Consider the following 26914-nt stretch of genomic DNA (forward strand, 5'->3'; position numbering starts at 1 on the left):
TTAAATTCTCATTCCAGCAGACTTTTCTCTGATGCTGAAATGAAAATAGTGACCAAATGCTTTGATGGACAACTCATTACAATGAGAACTGAAGGCTTCCGAAACCAGACAAAGATTTTTTTCTGTATCTCCCAGATGCCTGGAAAGTAAGGGAAATATTTCAGTTTCCCACCCAAGAACGAACTCTATGTCTGCACCTAAAAAAAAAATAAGTGCTTTAGAAATGATTGAACTCAAGGTACAGTTTTTGAAAAGCAGAAAATGTTCCCAAGGCAGGGTGAAGAAAAAAAAAATTACTGAAAGAAAATAAAAAGAAGGGGGAAGAAATCCTTCAACAGAGTAGAAACTGTTAGTCTCTCTCTGTGTCCCTGAAAGGTTTTGATCCAACCCTATTTGTTATCCTAGAAAAGCTCCTCTGAAGAAAGGTCTCAGTGTAAGAACTGCTTGAAAGAAGCCAACCCCTTGGAAATAGGAACGACTTGGCCATTTATTAATGTCAAATATGCTGCCTGCATGAATCAGTCAGCTTGTCTCTTGGAAGCCATACAGAAAAGTTCTCGCGCACCTGCCTCTTGCTGCCCGGACACTTCTGACTTTAATGACAGCAGCAACGACCACCAGAAAATAAAATTTTAAAAAACAAAACGCTGACCATGACTATATCCTACTTTCTAAATAGTTGATTCATCAATTCTTAAAGGCTTCTCGCTGGAGTATCATCAGTAACCGCAGCATATAAAAGCTCGCTCAGATGTAAAAGCAAAAGCAAAACAGAGTCATTCTCCTAAACTGGCAAAATGTAACCAAATTGCCACAAAACTGACCTTAGAGACAAAGAGAAATGGAGCAGAAAAAGGCCAGATTTCTTACTGGCAGTACCACAGTGGCAAGTATCCCAGAACTGAGAAAAGCTGCCAAGTAGAAGAGAGAAAATTAAAGGACTTTCCAAAAGCATCCAAGCCCAGTGCACACAGCACTCCCAACAGCTGGAGTGCGCTTCAGAAGCAACACAAAGGTATAAGGTCCAGCCTTATTCTTTATTTACAGCACAGTTCAAAGTCACTAAATCAAGTACAAAAGAAATGGCTTCCATTTCCTGGACTGGCATTGGACATCCTTCCTACCAGCTGCAATTACATCATTTTTATCTACCTTCTGCTGTTCTCTTTTGAGGGAAGGGATGGGGAGTGACAAATGGACCAAAGAGACTTTAACCTCAAACCCAAGAGGAAGCCCTGCTTGCAGAGAAACAAAGGAGGCTTCCCTCCCTCTTGTGAAAGGCAGTCAGGAACTCTGCCCCAGGATGAGGGCCCCTGATGGTGCAGGAAAGCTGTCACAAAGAGATGCTTCCTGGGGGTGAAGATGGCGAGGATCCAGGCTGTGGGATGGCTGCCGTCACCATCACCTCTCTTCTATCTCAACCTTCTCCTCATCAAATCTAATGACAAACAAGGGAAAGTGGTTACATGTAGAAAACCAAGTGAATGGGAACGTGGGTACAATGAACATAAAAGAAGAAACTGAAAATGATCCGAATTTCTCAGTGCTTCTTTCTCTGACTGGCATAGAAATCTCTGATCCACTGCTTCATGTGTTTAACTTCCAAGGAGCGGGCTAACAGCACGGTCGTGGGATCAAAGGCATTTCTGGCTCGAAGATCTAGATGATGGGCCCCTTTGGGGATGATGATCGCAACCAACGTGTCTGTGATATCCTTGGTTACCCCACCTCCTGACCAGGGGTCTAGTTCACCATTGCTAAGTGAGAGGAAAAAGAAAAAATAAGAGTGTTAGTTCTTCATATTTACACCCAGATAAGACAGGAGAAACCTATCACATGCATAACATCAAAAATTATAAATTTACAGCCTGCGGGATTTGATCTGACAATCTAATCTGTCATATAAAAAAGCTGCTTCATGCTAGAATTTTACATAATTTCTGCAGCTAGGTGCAAGAAGAAGAGTCAGAGAGGACTGAAGGTGGTGCTCCATGAATCAACCCAGATTCCACTAGGATGTGGAATTTAGGAGCCTGAATTTCAGTCCCAGCTTCATCACTCAAAAGCTGGATACCTCACACAAGTCACTGACTCAGTGTCCTTATCTGTAACAGAGAGATAACAAGGCCGACCTCATAAGGTTGTTTTAAGGGCTAAACCAGATGATACACGTGGATGTCCTGAATAAGCACAGTGTCAGGCACAGAGGAGTCCGTCAGTTAATGTCAGTTTCCTCACTATCTAGGACCCAACTACCAGAGTGATTAAAAAACAAAAACAAAAATAAAAAACAATTTCCATATTTTAAAAATGCTAACTCCCCAAAAAGGTTTTTTAATTCTTTTTAAACAATACTTTCCTCATAGTACAGTGCTTTGGGAAATAGGATGGTAGAAATGAAAAATTCCCCTGGCTCTGGAATCAGAAAATTTGGGGATTACTCAAAGATCTTCATTTTATATTAGATTTAAAGTTAAAGAAATGGTATGCTAGTAGCCTTGGCTGGTTCACACAACACATTTCAGAATGATGTAAACAGGACCAGTCATTAAAAGAGGCAATTTAGTTTAGCTGAGTAAAAACCCAATATACCACTGACAGTATTCCTAAGAATATTATCAACAGTTTTTATTGAGCCATAATTCACCTATCACAAAAGTCACCCACTTACAATGTACAATTCAATGGTTTTTAGTATACTCAGAATTTGCAATCACCACAATCAATTTTAGAAAAGCTCATCACCCCCAAAATGAAATCCATACTCATGGCAGTCAATCCCATTCCCTTCCCCATACCTCCTCACTCTCAGCCCCAAGCAACCACTAATCACCTTTGAGCCTCTACGAATTTGCCTTTCTCTTTACATTTCATATAAATGGAAGTATACAATATGTGGTCTTTTGTGATTGGCTTAATTCACTTTGGCAGAATGTTTCCAAGTTCCATCCATATTGTAGCATTTATCAGTACATTACTCCTTTTTATTGCCAAATAATATTCCATTATATGGGTATATCACATTTTATTTATCCAGTCGTCAGATGCACATAGGTGTTGTTTCTACTTTTTGGCTATTGTGAACATTGCTCCTATGAACATTCATATACAGGTTTTGGCTTGGGTGTGCACTTTCATTTCTCCTGGGTACATACCAAAGAATGGGATTTCTGGGATGTATGGTGACTTAACCTTTTGATGCACTACCAAACTTTTTCCACAGTAGCTACACTATTTTCTATTCCCAAGCAATATATGAGGGTTCCTCCTTGCCAATACTTATTATGTCTTCTTGATTATAGCCATCCTATGTGGGTATAAAAAGGAATCTCATTGGGGTTTTGATTTTAATTTCCCAAATGACTGAAGGCATTGAGCACTTTTTCATGTGCTCACTGGCCATGTGTATGTCTTCTCTGCAAAAAAAAAAAAAAAAAAATGTCTATTCAGATCCTTGACTTTTTAAAATTGAGTTATCAACTAATATCATTTGATCCATTTTGAGTTACTTTTTTTGTATGGTTATGAAATAGGGATCCAACTTCATTCTTTTGCTTGTGATATCCAGGTTTCTCGGCATCATTTCTTGAAAAAGAAAAAACCACTCTTTCCCCCATAAATTGTCTTGGCCCTTGTTGAAAATCAATTGACCATACATATTACAAGGGTTGACTTCCAGCCGGTCAATTCTCTTCATTGATCTGTATGTCCTTATGGTAGTATCATAATATATTGATTATGGTAGCTTTATAGTAATAAATTTGAAACCAGGAAGTATGAGTTCTTTAAACTTCTTCCGTTTTTTTTTCATAATGTTTATTGAGAGAGAGAGACAGACAGACAGAGAGACAGGAGTAGGGGAGGGGCAGAGAGATAATGGAACAGAGGATCTGAAGCGGTTCTGCACTGTCAGCAGAGAGCCCAGCCCCACGCAGGGCTCAAACCCACAAACTGAGAGATCGTGACCTCAGCCAAAGTCGGACACTTAACCGACTGAGCCACCCAAGCACCCCTGCCCTCCCTTTTCAGGATTGTTTCGGCAATTCTGGGTCCCTTATACTTTTATATAAATTTTAAGATCAGCTTGTCAATTTATGTGAAAAAGTGAGCTGAGATTTTCATAGAGATTGCACTGAGTTTGTAGATCAATTTGTAGACTATCAACACCCTATCAATATTACCTCTTCCGCAAGGACACGAGACGTCTTTCCATTTATTTAGATCATTAATTTCTTCTAACAATGTTTTGTAGTTTTCAATGTCTAAGTCTTACACTTCTTTTGTTAAACTTATTCCTAAGTATTTTATTCTTAATACTATTATAAATCAAATTCCTTCCTAACATTTATTAACTCCATACCTGCATAGAGTAGTTTAGAATTTACAAAATCTTGACTATTATAACAACTCTGTGAGGTAGGTTTAATAACTCTGTTATAGATGAGAAAACTAGTACCCAGAGAAATTAAAAGATTTGCCCAAATCATTCAGCTAGAAACGGCAAATCTGAGAAACAAATTCAGACCTTGTAACCCCAGTCCAATGTTCAATCTTATACTATGTTGCATTTCATGGACACATGCTGTAAATCAACAGTCCATACCCTCTTGACCTGTATTGTGCAGAATAAGAAGATGAGTTTGGGGATCAGACACACCTGGGTTCCAGGGCCTGGTCTACCTCTCCTCTCCCTAATCTTATGGAAGCTGGGATTCCTCAAAATAAAATAAAGATGGAAATACCTTGATTAAGAACCTGACAGCTATTAGATTACTTTCCCCTGGTACTGCACTTCTTGGTATAACTTTATCTACATTTCACTTACAGAAAATTTTTATATGCTTTCTGACATTTGTTTCATGTACATTCCATTTTGCTGATGTTGTTACAAAGCCTGAAATAACAAATCTTCAAGGTCACATTAGCAGATATATGAAATTGTTCCCATAAATTGCATGATCATTTTTAAAGTCTCATCTATAAGTATAACCTATACAGATGAAATATATAATTTTATAAAAATATAAAATTTTTAATGTTTGTTTATTTTGAGAGAGACAGAGAGAAAGCAGGCAGAGAGAGAGGGAGAGAGAATCCCAAACAGGCTCTGCACTGTCACCTCTCCAACTACAACTTCATGAGGGCAGGGATTTTGTCTCTTTTGTTTATTATTGCCCACAATGCCTAGAAGCAGGCCTGGCACATGGTAGGAGCCAAGTATTTACTGTGTGAACGAAAAAAAATTGAGTGTTTAGTTGTCTGTGGTTTTATACCAAATGCCCTACAAAGAGATATATAAATATATGTACACAAGTTCAGGAACATGAAATCACTTCAGTATTTTTTATGTGGGAAACCAAAGTTAATATAAATGACCAATATAAATATAGAAGGACTAACCTTCAGCTGTGTGTGGTAGTGAGAGGAACAACTAAGAAGATACAAGTTTTATAGCCCTACCAGCCCATGAATTTAAGTAAGTCACCTTACCTCTGTGAGCCTTAATTCCCACATAAATAATAAAAAATAAAATTTTTTAAAAGAAAAGATAATGCCCCTCAACACAGCAATCTTGTGAGGCTCAAGTTAAATAACATATATGGTAGTAAGGTATAAACTATAAAATACTATACAAATGTGCAGTATTATCATAATAATTATTATCATATTCTGTTAAGCATGAGAAGTGTTAATACTTCTGAGAGGTAAATGAATCATGAAAAGGGATGTGGAAGCATGTCTTATAGAAATTTGCCCAGAAAAGTAATGTGATCAACTTTTTCCAGTTAAATGTACAAATGAAATAAGAAAATAAGCATTTAGATACATTAAATATATGTGTTTGAGATACAATTTTCAATTCCCTGCTCTATTCTCACTACATTTCTCTTTAAAATAAACTTAATTCAATTGCAACTTAATAACATCATTCTTGGAAAAGAAACACTCCAAAAATGTACATTTTTGGTTTTGTTAAAAACAAAAAGGAAAACTCACGTGCAAAATAACAGCCTTAGTTTTCAACTACCAGATGAATTCTTAAAGTAAACTACACAAGGGGTTAGATTTTCTTAAGTGAACAGATAGCTTTTATCATTATTCCAATTTTACAGGGCAAACCCAGATAGGAAACTCTCCATTATTTGCAAAACAAAAAAGCCATCCCAACAGCCACATAATAAGCAAACTGCATTTGATTTAAAAGGTCAACTGAATCAGCCCAGTGGCTTAGCAACAGTGTTTGGAGTTGCCGAGAGACCTAAGATGCACATGAACTTGAATTTCTTGGTCCTAGACACGTGAAAGCTAAACCAGCCACTGGGACATTTACCAAAAAAAATACTGGCTTTCATGAGAGAATCTAGATGCCTGGATAAAATTCCCAACAGCGAGCTTCTAATCACTAGCAACAATTAATTTGCCTGAGAAATGATATTAAACTAACCAGCTCCTCAGGGACTCCCTTTTGGATTTATATTTAAATTACTGAGCATGACCATTGATAAAATAATTTCTTACCAGTTGGGGTTGGGGAAAAAAAGAAATCCTTGTAGCAAAACAACCGTAGAATAAAAAAATTGCTGAAATGGAATGAGTAATGGCTACTACTTATTAAGTCCTCCTCATTCAACAAACATTTACCGAGTGCCTACTACGTGTTCAACAGTGAACAGACAAAATTTCTGCCCTCATGGTGCTTACTTTCATGATAATCTATTTACTCGTTAAAGTAACCCTGTTTGGTAGTCATATTTCTAATTTCTATAAATTGGCAATTTGCCTGAGGGTATATACAGCTAATTTGGTCTCCCTGACTTCAAAGCCCAAGCTTTTAATTGAACTGACAAATTTCCTATCTGATACAGACTAAAGTTTCCATTCAGGAAAGCAGTCACAGTAGGATTTGTGTGAGGTGACCTAAGGAAAGAAGCGTGGACATAAAAATACTTTCCACCTGGTTCCCTGGACATTTTCTTAATCAACCAAAACCTTTTTGTAATTGGTAGCTACTAAGTAGGCAGAACAGAGACACACCTAAGGCTGTTTCTTTACTTTGGGAATGTGTTTACTTCAGGAAAGCTGGGCAACTTTGAATTTTTAAATAACTTTAAAGCTTTTACACTGGAGACGTCTTGGTGGCTCAGTCGGTTAACTTCTGACTCTTGATATGGGCTCAGGTCATGATCTCATTCATGGTTCTGAGATCGAGACCCATATGGGGTGCTGTGCTAATAGAGGGGAGCCTGCCTGCACATGTGTGTGTTCTCTCTCAAAATAAGTAAAAGTATTTTATTTTTATTAAAAAAATAAAAATAATAATAATAAAACTTTTATACTGGATTTCTCACAGGTAGCAGCATAAAAATTTCTCTTTAAAAGTAGACTTGCCACTGCAAAAAAATAAACCAGTTTCTTCACATAGTCCTGCCTTCAAACCTTCATATGCCTCTGAAGTCTTTCTAATAAACTTTGTATTTTGTTCCTTGTTTTTATCAACACACACGCTTCTTTGGCATCCAATATGTGCCAGGTACTGGAGCAAATGCTGAAAGCACAGATGTGATTAAGTCAAAGTCTCTGCCATTAAGAAGTTCTCAAGCTCATGGGGCAGACAGAAACACGAATAGATCATTTCCACGTAGTGCTAAGTGATATTCACAGGCCTAGGGGAACTCAGGGGGTGGGGTAAATCTTGACTTGCCTGGAGGAGTCAGGGAAGGTTTCTGGGAGTCTTAAGTCTTAAGCCTGAGTCTTAAAACAAGGAGAAAAAGAGGAAGGGGAAGCATATGCAAAGACAAATAACTCCCTGTGCCTAGGACACGAGTACAAGGTAGAGTGTACTTCCATTTATTCATTCATCAAATCCTTTTTGAGCACATATATTTGCCAAATCTGGGCCAAATCTTTCTTGGGTTAACTCTTAAGCGTCACACAACTCTGCAGGGTGAGTTATTATTATCATTTTATAGAAAAGAAGTCTGAGGATCTAGAGCTTAAGTAATTTTACTTAAAACAGCTGTTTACCTTTGCAAAGTTCTATTGGAAAGTCCTTTCTTAACACTCAGTTAAAAGTTTCTAACACTGAGCTAGAATTTCCATCTTTTGCTTCAGTTCTATTCCCCAAACTTTTTTCACCAAATCTACCCCTCCCTCAGTGTTGATGATGATTTTGATAGCCTAAGGAAAATAATATAAAAGGGCAAATTGATTACTAAAATATTCATCTATAATGGTTGAATCCCATAGAAAAAGACAATGTATTTGACCCAAACTCATATATTAAAACCTTCATACAAGGATTTAAAGAATCTACAATTCAACTCAAACTTCAGTTTTGTAAAGTCAAAGCAAGGCAGGATAAGCTTAAAGCGCCAGCATGCTACAGAAATCTATTTAAATATTATACGGAGATAAATTGCCAAAGGAAAAAAAGGAAATTGACAAAGTACTTCCTGTTCTAAGGGAACAAAGATGAGTTTGGAGACCCAAGGTCGTGTTTAAACCTTTTACAGTCCTCCAGGTCCCTTCAGTTTTCCTGATTTCGCACACCCTACTTTGGCAGTTTCCTTAAATAATCTATACTTAGGTAGATTTATCTGCTCAGCCCTCACTTTATAAGGTTGAGATGAAGAGTATGGTTTTGAAGAATCCTACTGAGAACAAGGAACACAATGTAAATAAATTAAACGGGATTTTTAAGCTTTCCATTAGAGTTTCACCTTACACTTGGGGCAGGTACTCTGCTGAGCGAGCAAACAGGATAAGTCTAGTGTGGCAGAGGCTCTTTTGCAAAGTGGGCAGTGCTACCAGCGTAAATGCAGAGGATGATCCTTCAAAGCAGCACTCCGCACTCTGTCCAGAACCCCAAATTTGACTCTCATTTTAAAGAGATTGTAAAAGAATGACATTTACAGTTTAAACAATGGCTCCAGGTTAAGAGGTATATATGCTATCTCTCTACTATTTCCAAGTAAATTTGGGGAAATTTTTTGAGTAACTTGTTCTTTTACTAGCTGACAGCCCAAGCTTCAAACCAAAATATGGAAATTTTAAAGTCACAATCATGTACACACAGAGTCTCAATTAACCCTGACGTGAGCCAATAGCAAATACGTCCCTCCTAAGGAAGCAGTGTAACGTGGAAGAGCAAACACAGGGTTTGGAGTCAGACAGGCCAAGGTTGAAATCTGGCTTTTATCACTTAGTAACCATAACAAAGCCGGATGAGGTTTGGCAAGAGACTGAACACAGTGACCTTCGCTTTCCTTCTCAGTGAAAAAGGGACTATAACTACTTCACAGGACTACTGTGAGGACTGAATTAGGCAGTTTATTTAAAGTGCCCCAGGGGGCGCCTGGGTGGCTCAGTTGGTTAAGGGCTGGCTTCGGCTCAGGGCATGATCTCAAGGTTCGTGGGTTCGAGCCCTGCATCAGGCTCTGTGCTGCTGGCTAGCTCAGAGCCTAGAGCCTGGAGCCTGCTTCCGATTCTGTGTCTCCTTCTCTCTCTGACCCAACTGTGCTCACATTGTCTCTCTCTGTCTCTCAAAACTAAATAAAAAAACATTTAAAAAAATTAAAAAATAAATAAATCAAGTGCCTCAGTGCCTGAAACAGAACAGAGTAGGCACCTCAAAAGTGTTTGGTGAAAAAATATCGAAAAACCTTTACTATAATTAATAACAATAGTAACAACAGCAGTACAAATTGAGAACAGCAAATGATACTTCATTTTGTGCTAGTTTGTTCTATATAAAATATTTAAATTTGTTGCTGCTATTGTTTTTAAGCCTTTCAGCATGTTGGTAATAGAGAATAAAAGCATATCTCTTGCTCAGTATCCTCCTTCTTTCAAGGAAGGACATGGCAGATAGCACTCCTGTGTTCTATGTCGTCTTACTGTCAGCATTTTTCTGGTTCTATCTCCTCAGCTATTCTACAAACGTCTCCATCAACTAAAGTTTGTCTCTGTACCAGTAAAAACTCACCTAAAAACAATGTTTGTGTGTGAACTGATGTTTTTGCCTCCATACACAGTATTGATCCAGGCGGGCCTTGGTCTCACACCCCACTGTTTAAAACAGTCATCAGAATATTCCCTAAAGTTCCATAAGCGAGGTTCAAACATGTCATTGATACCATCAGTACAAAAAGGCATGACCATTTCTGTGCAAGCCTAAAAAAGGAAAACAAAAGAGAATCCAATGACAAAATGAGGCACAAAAAGTTAATAACTCATTCAAAGTTATTGTGCTAGTAGCAGCAAAGCTAGGATTTGACCTCAGGCGGTCTGGCTTCAGAGCACCTGCTCTTTACCTCTGTCCTACCACCTCTCATCCAGGAAAGGCTCAGCTGAGAAGTAACAAAAGTTACGACTATATATTTTTCATTTGCAAACTGCTTTCTTTCACATCTATTATCATATTTAATCCTTGGGATGGAAGTATTATTATTATTGTTATTGTTATTGTTATTCTCATGCAGATGAAGGTATGCAGGCTCAGAGAGCCAAGTTAGACTCCCCTTCTTTCCTTCATCCATAAAATAGTTCCTTTATAGGACTTACCAAGATATATTATAATATCAGTATCTTTTTCACCAAGCTAATTTAAAGGTGAGATCATGTCCTATGTATCTTTGTATCTTCAGAGCCTGGAAGGTTGCCTGACACATGGTAAGTACCCAGAATATATTTGGTGATGATTAAGTACATGAATGAATGAATGAATGAATGAAGATAACGGAGCTCAGAGTTGGCCCTAGGTTAGCGACAAAATCTTGTGAACTCTCTTCCAGTACAACCATAACAGTGACAAGTTCCACTTGAGAAAATGTCCAAGCTTACCTGATAGCTCCAACCCTGGATCCCCAGACTGCTAGTTGCTGTCTCTGACATGTTCAGGCAACTCGCCTGGCCCGAGTAATTGTGATATACATTCAGAGCTTGGAAGATATTCTGCAGCAGCCGTGGGTCAGATAAGCTGGGATTGTTCAAATACTTGCACACTACCTGTCATTTTAAGACACATAAAGGAAGAAGAGTCAGAATATACTTATAAAATACATTTAATATTTATATATTTTATACATATATTTATAAAATAATTTTCATGAAATAAAGAAATGTGATTGTGATTTGCCTATAAAATAACCTTAAACATCCAACAGCATTGCTTGACAATTCTATCTCTTGAGTATAAAACTGTTCACAAATGAAGAAACCATTAGTCTCCAAGTGTAAAATTTAAAATAAAAATTTTTTAATGTTTATTTATTTTTGAGACAGAGAGAGAGGCAGAGTGTGAACAAGGGAGGGGCAGAGAGAGAGGGAGACACAGAATCTGAAACAGGCTCCAGGCTCTGAGCTGTCAACACAGAACCCGATGTGGGGCTCGAACTCACAAACCATAAGATCATGACCTGAGCCAAAGTCAGATGTTTAACTGACTGAGCCACCCAGGCGCCCCCCCCAAGTGTAAAATTTAAGCTACTCTCTAAGCTATAGACATAAACCAAAGGCATTTGCATGGCATGCAGTCCACCACACCTATCACTGTAGCCTCATCTTTTGCAGACTTTGTTCCAGCCCAGCAAAACCTTTCCCAACACACCAGCCGCTTTTTCTCCTCTTTGCCTTTGCTCACTCTAAAATACCTTTTTCCCACTCCCACACTCCAGGAATATCTGGCAAACCAAGACATCTTCTATAATACTTAGCTCAGGTATCACCTCCTCTATAAGGCAATCACTAGCGATGCCCTCAAGTTGGGGAGAACTAAATCACTACTCCCTTTGTCTTTCTACTTATACCCTGTACTTGCTTCTATCAGAACCCCAGTAACACTGTCCTGTACTCATTTGATTCCACAACATTCCCCTCAGCACTCAGCAAGGTATCTGACAACTAGTTGCTAGCTGAATGGATAAATACATTTTTATGAAAATGCAAAATTTATAAAATTTCTTATGGAAAAACTATACCAAGCTCCAGTATCAGTGGTGTGTTAAGAAATATATCAGGCAGCAACCCAGCTTCCAAATATTCCTATCACTAGACTATCATCAGCACCTGAAATCTAGTACCTAAAAATCACAGACAAAACTCATGGTCAGAAGTGAGGGCAGGAATGACTAGAGAGAGGCATGGGGAGCTTTTGGGGGTAAGGAAATAGTCCTTACCTTCATGGAGGCCTGGGTTACACAACAAATAGTTCACTTGCAATTTGTGCAATTCACTCTATATAAATTTTATCTCAAAAAAAAGATCATAAATAAATATGGAACCCTAATTAATGATGATAAAGGTGAAGTATTCCTGAGAAGTATACCGATATCTACAACTTATTCCAAAATGCATTTTAAAAATAAGATGGAATAAAGGATAGAAGGATGGCTAGCCAAAAACACCTGTGCTAAATCAAATATAGCAAAATAGTTTTGTAGAATCTAGGTGGTATTTTTAATGGGTGTTCATTGTCCAATTATTTCCATGTTTCTGTGTTTGAAATTTTTCACAATAAAACATTGGGTAAATCACAGCCAATGGTATCACACCTGAATAACACCACCACCTACTAATAACTGAGCTCTGGGTTTACAACCATTGTATTATATAATCCTCAAGCAATCTTATCAGATATATTATTGTCCATTATTTTACAAAAAGAAACTGAATCTTATGTTAAATCACTTTATTCGAGGTCATCTACCTAGTAAATGTTAACATCTACATACAACCCAGATCTCTCCAGCTATGAAATACACACCTTATCCATTATGCTACACAGCTGAGAAAGCATCCCTTGTAAAACTGCAAATAGCCCCAATGGCAAGGAAAACACATTCAGCCTGCATCATGAAGTCAGTGATTTGGTCCTTTCTCATTTTGTATTTTCTCATCTTATATGGAAAAGATGCATACAACAGGCAAGTTCTAATTAAAAAAAAAGAAAGAAACAGGAAGAGAGAGGGACGAGTTGAAAGAAAAAGGAGCCGGGAAAGAAAGAGCCTAGTTACCCTACTTCAGGGAGAGACTCCAAGCAACAGGAGCAACAAGGCCCGGTTTGGGAACATGCCCGGAAGGGAGGGCACTGAGAAACGAAGTGAACAGCAGAAAGCAAACCCTGCCTCTCCTCCTAGCTCTGCTTAGGACCAGTTTCCAGCAACACCTTTCGAAAAAAGGGGAAATGTGAAAAGTCTGAAGAAATGAATCACAAGGAAAATTCAATGTCTCTCCCCAAATGCATTCAGCACAAAAATATTTCTGTGAAATGTTAAATGGTACTTTGTGAAAAAAAAAGTTTCTGAGTCAAGTAATTTTAAGAAATATTATGTCAGCAATTGTGAACAGTTTCCTTGACTGCAGAAATCCTCAGACTCTTTAACTTGCTCACCTGTAATGTGGCTTTCCAAAGGGGATGGAGAGTATGCACTATTTCCAGTAAGTTTTTGAAAATAGCAAGTATAAGAAAAGTCAGAAATCAATATGTCCAAATAATTTGGACATACCTTATAAAAGTAACAGCGAGGTCTTAAGAATAACAGATACCTGAAAAGTCATACATCAAGAAACAGTATTGAGCTAAACTGAGAGCTAAGTAAACCTATCAAGCCTAAAGCAGTAAGAAAATGCAAGCTGAAGAAAAAAGGCCAAACAGTGTTTTACTTTTCTATAACTTTCATTTATTCATGGTAAGTCAAAAAATTCCTAACATTTCTTGGAAAATGTTCCCAAGAAATATGCCAATCAGAAACACTCAAGAAAATATGGAAATCAAGAACCAATCACACAGAATTTGTTAAACTGTTTATCGCCAACAGTTGGTCAGCATTCCTTCCCGACTGTGGACACTAACGGTGGACTCAGCTGTATCCAAACGCAGCATAAAGCTATGGAACGGACCCGCGGCATGCATAGGAGAGCATTATGTTCAAGTGCAGTGCGGTAGGTGAGGCGGGGTGACCACGTAAGCCGGGCAGGAGGGAAAGGGAGTGCTGATGAGCAACGACAAACCAGTGGCTTAAAACTCTGTTAAAGAACAGTAGCAAAGTAAGTGTGACTCAAACGCTGGCATCAGATCCCCTCTCAGAGCTAGAACACTGGGCCTCTGTCAGGCAAAGAAAAGGAGTCCCCATGAATAGCCATCTCTGCAAACGGCAGTTACTGTCACTCCTTAAAAGACACAGGCATGGCTGGGGACTGGCACCGGCTGACAATACTTGGGTTTCGGCAGCCCCAGTTACTCGGAGAGAACATCGTCGTCAGAAACTTGGCATCTACCCATAGAGATTGCGTATCCAGATTAAGGGCACTCCTGGGCCAACTGTTCTCTGTGAGGTCAGGGCTCCTTTGGAGTCCTGGGTCCAGTTCCGAGCACCACACTTTAAGAAGGACACTGACCAACATGAGAAAATCCAGAGGGAAGCGATCAGGATGGGGAGTTGAGGAAGATTTGAAGCAACCCTACAATTGCTGGTTTGTAACATTTTCCCAATCTTTCATTACTACAAATAAGGCCCCAATAAATAACCTTGGGTCTAAATCTTTACATATACCCTTAACTATTTTCTTGAGGTAAGTTCTTAGAGAAATTATTAGTTCAAAGGAAATAAACACTTTTAAGGCTTTTGCTACACTCTGTCACACTGCCTTATAGAAAGTATCAATTTATATATAACTCTACTGTCACATTAGATAGAAGGCCTAAACAATATCACTCAAAATTTTTTGGTAAAATATTTACAAATTTACTAAGGGAATTTCATTATTTTAGATGCTTCTAAAGTTCCTTTCTAACTGAAAAATTCTGTGAGTCCAAGCATAATCCTCTGGCATAAACAACACAATCTCTACATATCTCTGTGCACTTCCTTAACAATTATGGTAGCAAACAGTGAATAAAGTTTTCAAAAAATTCCTGGAGTCAGAGTAGCAAAACCTCAGCACTATTCCCATGCTTATTCAAAAAGAGATAATCATGCAGTTATAAATGATGCATAGCATGCACAAAACACTTATGTAAATGTCCAGTTGAACCATATATGGCATATATGCCATGTTTGTAAGTCAAACACAGATGTCAGCATCTTTGGTTCAACTTCATCTAATACTCCTTTTACCTTAAGCCTGACAATGTGCATTCAGTTATTAACCAATTGATGAGTACAAGCACTTGGCCTGTGGATTGTTTACTGAAGGCCTGTAATAACAAGGAAGAAGTGTCCCTGCCAACCACTTCCATTCAGAATACACAACACTCGTGGTGCCCCTGTACTATAGTTTCTATTTATTTTGTGGACACTATCAAATTAGCTTCTTCCAAACAATTTGTCCTAAGGTACAGCATTTCTACTTAGGTCATAAATTCACTGATATGAGGGCAGCTAGGACTGAGGCTCCTGGCACAAGTGCTGAATGTTCCTTGTGGCCAGGTGCTGTCCTTAAGTGACCCAGGGGAAAACACATGACAACCATCCCATCACTCCGGAGAAAACAAGCTCAGAGAGGTCTGGGTAAAGGTATACAATTTTAAAACGATGAATATAAGTTCTGAACTCACACTTTGGCCACAAAGCCCTAGTATAACACTGCCTCTCTGTTATTATATACAATAATGGCTATTGTTATTATTATATAACTAGTATCGATTTAGTGCTTACTAAACACCAGGTCCTATTAAATTCTCACAATGACTCTAATCAGCATTATGATTACTATTATTCCCACTTTGCAGATGAAGAAACTAAAGAACAGAGAGGTTAAGAAACTTGCCCAAAGTCACATAGCCAGGAAGTGACAGAGCTGGCATTCAAATGAAGGATTCACTCTGGAGCTTCCATTTGTAATTGCCAATACTACACATACTCAACTTCATACTCAACTTCAAAGTTGTAGTGTAAGAGACCAACAACAACTCAAACAGTGCCTAAATATACCTGTAGTCTCATGCTTAATTTTTTAAGCAATTTTTTTATTCTGAGATTATCTTTATATTTTCCTAAGTTTGTTTTAGGTAAGAACTTAAGTAAAAGGGATTCTGTGGCAATATGAAAACCATACAACTTTTTTTTTATCATGAGCAAAAAAAGAAAACTATAAAACAGTAGAGTAATTCATATGAGGCACAAAAATCAACATATGAAACGGACTTAATTTACTTTCTATTTCCTAGAAAAAACTTAAAAAGAGCATTATAAGTCCGTTTTAATAATTCTGGTTTTAAAGAGTGTAGAAATTGTAGTGATTGCGCATTCCAATCTTAGTACCAAACTAATTAGCTCTTTACCCAGATATTTAGATTCTCCCCTTCGATCCCACACACACTAGACAGTGTAACGATAATGATTTGTTTAAAAGCTTTATGTGTCTCCTTACCTATAAGGATAAACATTTGAATAAGAGAAAGAAAAAAGGGGCAAAGAAAATTTTTTAAAAGAAGGAAAGAAGATGGGTTTAAAAAAAAGACCAATCTCCTCTCAGATAGTATGGCCCATCCACATTAGAGAAAGGATTAAGCAGATACATTCAGCTTTTCTAACAGATTTTCTTTCTCTGCGGTTTCAATACCCCTCTCACACTCACAGATAATCACATTAGTTTTGTCATTAAAAGCTCCCTTTTCATAGAATGCACCTAAACCGCTTAAACCACCCAGAGAGGTCGCATACATTATCAAACACCAAGACAAACGGAAGAGATTTTCCATTTTATGTCTTATTATTTCACTACATCTAACTGCATTCTCAGAAGGCCAAGCCAAAAGATTTGGTCAGTTATCAGCTAAAAAATTATTCTAAAATGAACAACCGCTATAGTACCCTTAAAAACTGCTCTTTAAGCTAAGAGACCTGCTAGTTTCTAGGCTGACAGAGCAGTCAAATGACAGAGAAGTTTTTTATTTCCCTTTTCTCTTCTTCCTTGTGCTCTCTCAGCCAAGTCTATGGTTATTTCTGCATGAATGTTGCAGCTTCTGTAACAGTAAACAAAAGCAAATGGAGTCCGAGTGTGCAAAGCCCACAAACAAATGAAAAAGAACGATACTTGAGTTGACATGGAAAAGGCTTTCAATCACTGCCTCTGTATCTCAGAATCGTGCAGGGTCCAGGCAGAATTGGAAATCACCTACTTTTTTTCATAACCCAACTGTTACACATTATCTCACTATCCTAAGCCCGAGTTACAGACTTAGAAAAGGACGGCTGTTTGTCAGCCCTTTAAAAAGGAGGAAGTGTATCAGAGGGAGGAGGAGTCACGGTTAAATGGAACTATCCAAGTGAAAGAGCGGTCCCCAACTGGGTAGTGTTCCTGGGATTAGTGGGTTGGGAGAACAGAGAGGAGGTCAAGAAAGGAGAAATAGAATGAACAGTGAAAGAAAGTGATCTGAAGCTGAAAGTTTGGGAGGGAGACATGTAGTAGAAAAACTTTGAAATTATATAGGATAAAACTGGATATAGAGGCAATGGAAAATTTCTCAAGCAGGGGGCATGAGAGATTTCTGTTGGTTGGGTGCAGGGCAAGAAACAGAAACATAAATATATTATAAGCAATCAAGAATTCCTTAATATGCCAAAAGAAATGATAAAAACAGTAAGAAATAACTGAAGAGAAAAACAAGTAGTAGTCCTGGAGAAAAGAAGTAAGAGGTGATTGCGGGCAAAGACACAAACCACCTTGCCTTAAAAATAAACTTCTATAATGCATATATACAAAAGATGAAAGGACTGTGCTAAATCAAAAGTAAATGGCAAAATATTTGAGATACACTGTACTAATTTTGAGTGAGTCCTTAGGAGAGAGAAAGGATAGAATATTTATTTACATGTGAGCTGCAACAGCAAATTTTTCATAGGGAACATCAAAGAAATGGGGAGAAAAGCAAAATTAGCATTCCTTGTTCCAAATCATAAAGAAATGAACACTGAAAAGCTGTATTCCTCTGCCTTTTTCCTAAATCAGGGGTTGGCATACTACAGCCCCCAGGCCAAATCCAGGCCACTACCTATTTTATGAATAAAGTATCATTGCAACAGAGTCTTCCTCATTTATTTAAATTGACTATAACTACTTTCCTGCTACACCTGCAGAACTGAACAACTGTGACAGAAACCAATGGCCCACAAAACCTAAAACTTTTACTATTTAACTCTTTACAAATAAAGTTTGCCAACTTCCATTCCAAATACCAAGGGAATTCCCCGAATGTTTTTGATTTATGTATTTATTTTGAGAGAGTGAGAGACTGCAAGAGGGGAGGAGCAGAGAGGGAGACAGCAAGAATTCTAAGCAGGCTCCACACTGTCAGCACAGAGCCCAATGCAGGGCTTGAATTCATAAACTGTGAGACCATAACCTGAGCCGAAATCAAGAGTTGAATGCTCAACCAACTGAGCCACCCAGGCGCCACGTCCCCATATGTGTATCACGTGACAACTCATTTGTTCTTCAAGTGGGCACAAAAATGCAAGCCTAATTCTCACTTTCTAAACAGACTATAGTTAAATTAGATAGTTGTCACAATGTGGCTAGCGAGACACCCAGAAATTCAGCCAAATCCTCTCCTAATCCAGTGCAATATGGTAAAAGATCAGAGGTTCTGAACAATGGAAGACCCACGTTCAAATTCAGTTTTCATCATCTCTTGACCGAGTTTAGAATTCCACTCAATTGTACCTCTTTTTCCCAGAGTATTTTTGTGGGGATTAAATGGGATAGCATACATGAAAGTGTTTTGTAAATAGTAAAATAATAGAGATAAGGCATGATTAGCACAAAGACATGTATGGAGGCTAACTGGCTCAAATTTAGATTTTTTTCTCATTATTTTGATCCAGGTTTTCTCACCAGGAGAGAGATCTGATCTTTTAAATAATTGTATTATCTAAATTTAATTGAATTCAATACAAATTTACCTCTGGCCTGTTATGTGTGAGACATCTGCTTGTCATTCCAGTTTTTAGATGAAGAAAAGGATCTCTAATAGCAAATTACCTTGCTCCATTTGAGTTACAAAGTTTTAAGCAAAATGTTCACTTAATAGTTCAAAGGGACTGATGGGGCATCTGGGTGGCTCTGTCAGTTAAGCGTCTGACTTCAGCTCAGGTCATGATCTCACAGTTCGTGAATTCAAGCCCCATCTTGGGCTCTGGGCTGACAGCGTGGAGCCTGAAGCCTGCTTCAGATTCTGTGTCTCCCTCTCTCTGCCTCTCCCCAATTTCACTCTCTCTCTCTCTCTCTCAAAAATAAATAAACGTTAAAAATTTTTTTTAAAAATAGTTCAAAGGGACTGTTAAATTAAAAGTGATTTTGAAAACTGGTTCTCATCTGACCAAGTCTATTTATATTTCCAGCACTCATTCTACCTGTAGAATCAGTTATATTCTCTAAACTTAACCATCAAGTTAGCCAAACTTTAATTTTAAAACTAAGAATATTCTTTACAAAGAAATGCTTAAAAGGGGATGGATACACAGGAAAGAATTTTGTCAGGTAAAGAACTTTAAAATTCATGGTGCAAGGTATCTTTACATTTTCCACACTGTTGTCACGTCTAATATTTTATTTGATCCTCTGCACAACCCTATGGAGAATGTGAGTATCATTACCTCATTGTGCAGAGGAAAACATGGAGGCTCAGAAAGAAGACAGCCTCTCCCAAGATAACACAGCTGGTAAATGGTGGTTCTAGATCAAGAATCCAGAGTCAGTACTCTTTCCACTCCACCGTGCTACATGGGGATCACTCCTTTATCATATGTCTAGCACTTAGGACACATTAGCAGTTGGCTGAGTCATAGCACTATGATAGCTTTTGCCCTTTATTAATAAGCACTAACCATATATGACAAGTCTACGGGTCTCAGATGTATCACAGAGATGGAGTAAACTGTGCATGCAAAGTACACAGCACAGGACTTGGCACACAGGAATTAGTAGCAACTACTGGTCTTAGCTCTAAATCATACAACTCTAAAATCTATACATTTATCTCCTTTATTCAAATGAGAGGAAACTAATGTTTACAAATGTTAGGTAAGGTGTCCAAGGTTGAGGAACCAGAGAGTGACAGAAGCCAGGATTTCTGTCTAGGTTAGTAACACTTGGAGCCCCTTTGTCACTAGAAATTCCTCTGATACTGAAAGCCACAGAAAGCACCAGTTTAAAAAACAAAACAAAGAGAGAGGAAAGTTCCTATTAAAAGTAATACAAGGAGAAGGGCCTAATGGCTCAAGTCCCTTAAGCATTCGACTTTTGATTTTGACTCACGTAGTGATCTCAAGGTTCATGAGATCAAGCCCCGTGTTGGGCTCAATGCTAATAGCATGGAGCCTGCTTAGGATTCTCTGTCCCTGTCTCTCTGTCTCCCCTCCCCTTCTCAAAACAAATAAATAAACTTAACTTAAAAAATAATGAGAGGATATTTTCCCATTACCTTGATAGGCCAAGCAGGCAAAGGCTGTAAAAAGTTAGACTCATAAGGGTAGTCCACCATTGCCAGATTTATCCAGGTTTCAGAGATCCAGCCTTTCAACTGCTGGACATCCTGAGAATTTCTTAGTGGAGTACATAAGTGAAAGGCTTCAGAAAGCCAATCCAAGCCGCCACCTAAGAACAGAATCACATTGTTGGAATATAAAAAGCACTACTTGACAGAAGGCTTTACAGATCACTTAGTATTTTAGAAAATTAAATCTTCTATACTGTTTCTCCAAGAATGCTTTGTCAACATTCAATAAAATATTTTTAGAGCAACCAGAAAATCCCATGATAAACAAGTTGTCTATCCTCATAGAGTTTGCCAGAATTTATTTGAATTATTTCCTGTTTCAAAGATACTATTATTGAAATAAGTAAATAGACAAATGGAACCCTAGAGAGCGATCAGATTGCATGAACCATAATAAAATAAAGTATGTGACAAACATAGTGTCGAGGAGAAGACAGCAGACACAAAACATACATACTATGTTCTTGATTACAGTGGATGATGATTATACTGTTACACCATACTGATGTGAAAATTCACCAAATGATGTATTTTGATTTGTGTACTTTATATCAAAATTAAAAATAAAAACAGGGAATTGTTGAATTTAACAAGTGAAAGGTAAAACACTCCATAATTTCATTCCATTAATTAAAGCTTACCTGTTCTTGCAAGTCGAGTAATCGCACTCCAGGAACTGCGGATGGTCTCTGAACAATTTGGGCCACTTTTCCTAAAATCCGTAGTTACAATCTCCATAAATACCCCACAAGGCACCAGATTACCAAAATTCCAGATAGGGGCAGAGGCTGCAAGAGCTCTAAATGGTACGAAAAATAAGAAAGGCAAACAGAAAAAAGATGTAACTCATCAAATACAAGGTTTAAAATTGAGACAGATATTGAACAAAAATGGTGAGAAAAATAACAGCTGTTAAAGAGATAAAAACTGGGGTGCCTGGGTGGCTCAGGCGGTTGAGCATCCGGCTCCAGCTCAGGTCATGATCTCATGGTTTGGGTTTGAGCCCCACATTGAGCTCTGTGCTGACAACTCAAAGCCGAGAGCGTGTCTTCGGATTCTGTGTCTCCCTCTCTCTCTAACCCTCCCCTGCTCACTCTCTCTCAAAATTAAATAAAAAATTTAAAGAAAGAGAGATAAAAACTAGAAATCTCAGTACAACAAAACATGTTGTACCCAAAACAAATCTCTAAGTATGCCGTGACAATATTAAGAAGTGCTCATGTCCAACATAAATGTATTTACCCAACCACCATATGAGGGTATTTCATCCTGAACCAGGCTGCAAGCATGCCACCGTAAGAGCCCCCTATGGCGATGACAGGTTGATTTTTAGCTCCTGGGATTGTTTTCTTCAAGTGTTTGATTAACACTGCAAAATCAGCTAGAGCTTGTTCTGATGTCAGATAATTCAAGTGTGTGGAATCCTAAAGAAAAGTAACAAAGAACACGTATAAATGTCCACATAATAGCAGCTTAGGCATAGCATAGATCCAGGAAAAAGCCAGTCAGATAAGCTTTTCTCCAAATAGAATTTCCAGGCAATTGGATTAAAATTTTAGCCCAGTCAACATAATGGCAATGCTGATTTAAAAAATCATTAAAAAATGATTTTAAGTTTGTGGGAAGAACATAATGTATTTTGCACTCAAATGTAATTTCTGTTAAATGCTATTTACTAAAGACCTTGTTGAAGTTGTAGAAACAATAGAAACAAACTGTAACATTTAACAGTAAATGTGATGGAATAAGATTCTCAGCTTAACAGCAGCTGCTGTATTATAATTTTTATTTTTTTAATGTTTATTTTTGAGAAAGAGAGAGAGAGAGACAGAGTGCAGGGAGGGGGGGAGCAGAGAGAGAAGGAGACACAGAATGTGAAGCAGACTCCAGGCTCTGAGCTGTCAGCCCAGAGCCCGAGGCCAGGCTTGAACTCATGAACCAAGAGATCATGATCTGAGCTGAAGACAGATGCTTAGCCAACTGAGCCACCCAGGTGGCCCTACAATTTTTATTTTAAATCTTTGAACATTTAAAATGTCTACTGGGGCACCTAGGTGGCTCTGTCAATTAAGTATCTAACTTCGGCTCAGGTCATGATCTCATGGTTCATGAGTTCCAGCTTGGCCTTGGGTTCTGTGCTGACAGCTCACAGTCTGGAGCGTGCTTCAGATTCTGTGTCTTCCTCTCTCTCTGCCCCTCCCCTGCTTGCACACTCTCGTTCTCACTCTCTCAAAAATAAATAAACATTTAAAAAAATTTTTAATAAAATAAAATAAAATGGCTACCATACAGGCAAAGGTAGACTGAATCTTGTAAAAAACCGAAGAATCAACAATAAAAATAAAACTCATCCTTCCTTATCAGAAAGATTATTATTATATCTGCATACAAACAACTGGAAATTACCCTGTTATAAACAACTATAAAATTGAGTTACAAAATGCAATAAAACAACTACATGCAGGCATTAGAAAACAGGCAGCACAAGGGGCGCCTGGGTGGCTCAGTCGGTTAAGCCTCCGGCTTCGGCTCAGGTCAGATCTCACGTTGGGGGGTCGAGCCCCGTATCAGGCTCTGTGCTGACAGCTAGCTCAGAGCCTGGAGCCTGCTTCCGGTTCTGTGTCTCCTCCTCTCTCTGCCCCTCCCCCTCTCATGCTCTGTCTCTCTCTGTATCAAAAATAAATAAAACATTAAAAAAAATTAAAAAAAAAAAGAAATGACCGAACAAGCTTCATTTAAAAAAAAAAAAAAGAAAGAAAACAGGCAGCACAAGATGTTGATCCCTGAGAGAAGGATATTTATAAAATAAGTCCCCCGATCATCTAACTCTCTGTCTAGAGACAATTTCCTCAGTGCAGTGTAAAAAGGAAAAGCTCAGAGTCCTGCTAAACTGAGGTAGCCAGTAAAGTATATGATTTGACTCACTGATGGAATATGAGAAACTCAACAAATGAACATAGGAAAAAGAAGGAAAAATAAGATAAAAACAGAGAGGGAGGCAAACCATAAGAGACTCTTAAATACAGACAACAAACTGAGGGTTGCTGGAGGTAGGGGCGGGGGTGTTAAATGGGTGATGGGCATTAAGGAGGGCACTTTTCAGGGTGACCACGGGGTGTCATATGTAAGAGATTAATCCCCGGGTTCTACCCCTGAAGCCAAGACTACACTGTATGTTAAGTAACTTGAAAATTAAAAAAAATTTTTAAAAAGGTATCTCTCCTTTAAAAGAAAAAGTCTTATTCCTCTCTCTTTGAGCTTGGGCTGGGCTTAGTGGCTTGGTTCTAATTAATAAAAATATGTCAGAAGTGAAGTATGACTTCCACTGTTAAGTCATAATAAGTACTGCAGTTTCCACCTTGTTCTCTCTTGGATCACCAACTTGGTGGGGAGCTAGCTGCCTTGTCGTGAGGCCATTCAAGTAAGCCGATGGAGAAATGCAGGAAGAGACAAACTGTAGCCTCTGACTAACACCCAGCAACAGCATGTCACTCGTGGATTCTCCATATAGTGTAGACGATTCTCTGGTACCAGTCAAGCCTTCAGACAACTGCTCGCCCCAGGGGACATCTGAACCTCATGAGATCCCTTGAGAAAGCACCTCCTAGCTGAGCCCTTAATTTCTTACTCATAGGAAGTCTGAGATAATAAACGTTTACTGCAGTTTTAAGTCACTAAGACTTAAGGTAATCATTATGTAGCAGTAGGTAAGTAGGACAACTATATACCCAGTAGGCTATCCTATTTTATCTTCATGCTCTGGTCTCACCACTCTGACTCCTTCCATCATTTGGCACATTCTGAAATCACACAGTTCCCATCTTTTATCTTTCCTATGTATGTCACCTACTCCTTTAGCCTTCTCCCTTACTCAAGATGTATACTTTCTATTTTTTTAATGTTTACTTATTTTTCAGTATTTACCTATGTTTTTAAGTTTATGTGTTTTTTAATGTTTACTTGTTAATTTTGTTAATTTACATTAAAACAAGTATTAAAATAAAAAAAGATTGTGCATTATGTAAGATCATCATGCATACTACCATTATACATACACCATCTTTTTAGAGAACTCTGAGCTAGAAGAACTCAGGGTTAGAGAGATAGAGAGTGCGAGTAGGAGAGGGACAGAGAGAGAGGAGGGCACAGAGTTTCCAGAGTGGGCTCTGCTGCCGACAGAGGAGAGCCTGGCGTAGGGCTCAAACTCACAAACCATGAGATCATGAACCAACCCGAAGTTGAATGCTTAACCAACTAAGCCACCCAGGTGCCCCAAGATACATACTTTCTGACCTCTTACCTCCTCTTTCATTATCTATCACTAGACTTTATTTCCAATTTTCTATGCATAGTTGAGTGCAATTTGTTTCTAATTCTTGCATAATATTTGTAATATTATCCCCCATGCTACTGACAAACTCTGTGAGCACATGAAGGGAAAGAGGCATATCAAAGAGTGCCCTTAGTTCCGTTTTGCTAACAAAGTATGAACCATAGTGATCCAGGAGAGATTATGTTTCAATCTGCAACAAGCTGACTTCTTCCCAATGGTTTCAGGATCTATGAACTCTCCTAATCAGATAATTATGCAGAATAATAAACTAAACAACAGAGTTTCCATGCGCAGCCCAATAAATATCAGCAAACTGTTCTGTTCTTCATTAACAACACAAGGACTTTTCATTTGTTTTATTTACTTATAATATGAGCTAATAAAACCTCTGAGAATGAAAATTAAACTCCTTTCCAAATAGGCAGTCTAGAAAATTACTGGCCCCAAGTTCTTCTAAAAAGATGGCATATGTATACCGGTAGTATGCATGATCTTAGGTAATGCACAATCTTTTTATTTTAAGACTTGTTCTAATGAAATTTAGAAAAACAATAACTAGTACATAAAGCCCTTGTTAAGATAATGTAAAATTTGAAAAGTTAGTTGTTTAAAGAAAAATATTACATAAATAATAGTGCAGAGAGCAAATTCATATACCCAGAATCATAAAGTACATGAGTGACTCAGTTGAGGAAATAGTATCATTTTCATTGGGTGCAGAGTCTGTGGCCAGGGCCAAAACTTCTTGTGAGATTAGGAAAGGCGAGAAGGGAATCCAAGTGGCCATTTGGACTCACTAAAACAGAAATAATTTGTCCTTATTTTATTGAAAAATATCTTATTAAACATTTGAGTGCTCATTATATTTTTTCCTGTGGTAGACCCAGTAATTTAAATGTATAATTTATAGGGGCGCCTGGGGGGCTCTGTCGGTTAAATGATCAGGTCATGATCTCATAGTCTGTGAGTTTGAGCCCCACGTCAGGCTCTGTGCTGACAGCTCAGAGCCTGGAGCCTACTTCGGATTCTGTGTCTCCTTCTCTCTCTGCCCTTCCCCTGCTTGTGCTCTGTCTCTCTGTCTCTCAAAAATAAATAAATGTTAAAAAAATATTTTAATAAATTAAGCAAAAAAATTTTTTAACTGTATAATATTTAAAGTAGAATAATTTACTGATATTTCTGAAACAACAAGAAGTTCTCCCCATAGTCTCTGCAGCCATACCTTAAGATTTTGCTGGTGAAGGCTAGCCTCATCACACTGAGTTAAAAACTGATCAACATTATAAATGACAATATTATAGTTTAAAAAGGGCTCAGGGTGCCTGGGTGGCTCAGTCGGTTAAGCATCCACTTCAGCTCAGGTCATGATGTATTGGTTCATGAGTTCGAGCCCTATATCAGGCTCTGTGTGGACAGCTCAAAGTGTGGAGCCTCCATTGAATTCTGTGTCTCCCTCTTTCTCTGCTTCTCCCCAACTCGTGCTCTGTCTCTCTCTGTCTCTCAAAAATAAATAAAATGTTAAAAAAATAAAAAAAATAAAAAGCACTCAATCTGTTCAATTGCATATAACAAAGATTAAATACAAATTATTGAAATGTCAGGCTATTAACCTAAAGCTATCATTTCTTTCTTAAAATGGAACATGTAATTAGAACATGTAATATTCTAAACAAAAAAAAGAGACTTATAAACCTAAAATTAAAAAATATACAGGCATACCTCAGAAAAATTGCAGGTCTGGTTCCAGACAACTGCAGTAAAGTTAATATCACAATAAACCAAGTCTAATGATTATTTTGGCTTCCTAGTGCATATAAAAGTTATGTTTACAACATACTGTAGCTTATTAAGTGTGAATCAGTATTATTTCATTTTTTAATATAACACAATTTATATTTTTAACATATGCAATTATTTTCCATCATTTACAATACAGTAGTTACAATGACACTCCAAACAGAAAAGCAAAGTAAAAAATCAAAACACCAACTTCGATTTTGTGTAATTAGACTTATACAGAAATTAGAAGGTTAAGTAACAACTAGTTAATCACCTAATTTCACAGCTATCTGAAGTGGCAA

The 26914-nt window shown here is 38.0% G+C and overlaps 1 protein-coding gene across 1 annotated transcript in view; it reads right to left on the reverse strand.

Moving 5' to 3' along the window:
• Positions 1-1018: 1018 nt before the first annotated feature.
• The window catches only part of PRCP (prolylcarboxypeptidase), a 28856-nt gene continuing 2960 nt past the window's right edge, over positions 1019-26914 (reverse strand). Inside the window, exons 2-7 of the mRNA XM_029914990.1 lie at positions 21743-21924; positions 21142-21299; positions 20426-20598; positions 10843-11007; positions 9986-10173; positions 1019-1757 (exon numbers count right to left, since the gene is read on the reverse strand). Coding sequence (XP_029770850.1) covers positions 1541-1757; positions 9986-10173; positions 10843-11007; positions 20426-20598; positions 21142-21299; positions 21743-21924 — 1083 coding nt within the window. The 3' untranslated portion in view covers positions 1019-1540. The remainder of the gene's footprint in view (positions 1758-9985; positions 10174-10842; positions 11008-20425; positions 20599-21141; positions 21300-21742; positions 21925-26914) is intronic.

The sequence above is a fragment of the Suricata suricatta genome, chromosome 11 (assembly GCF_006229205.1).
Source record: "Suricata suricatta isolate VVHF042 chromosome 11, meerkat_22Aug2017_6uvM2_HiC, whole genome shotgun sequence".
Lineage (NCBI taxonomy): Eukaryota > Metazoa > Chordata > Mammalia > Carnivora > Herpestidae > Suricata > Suricata suricatta.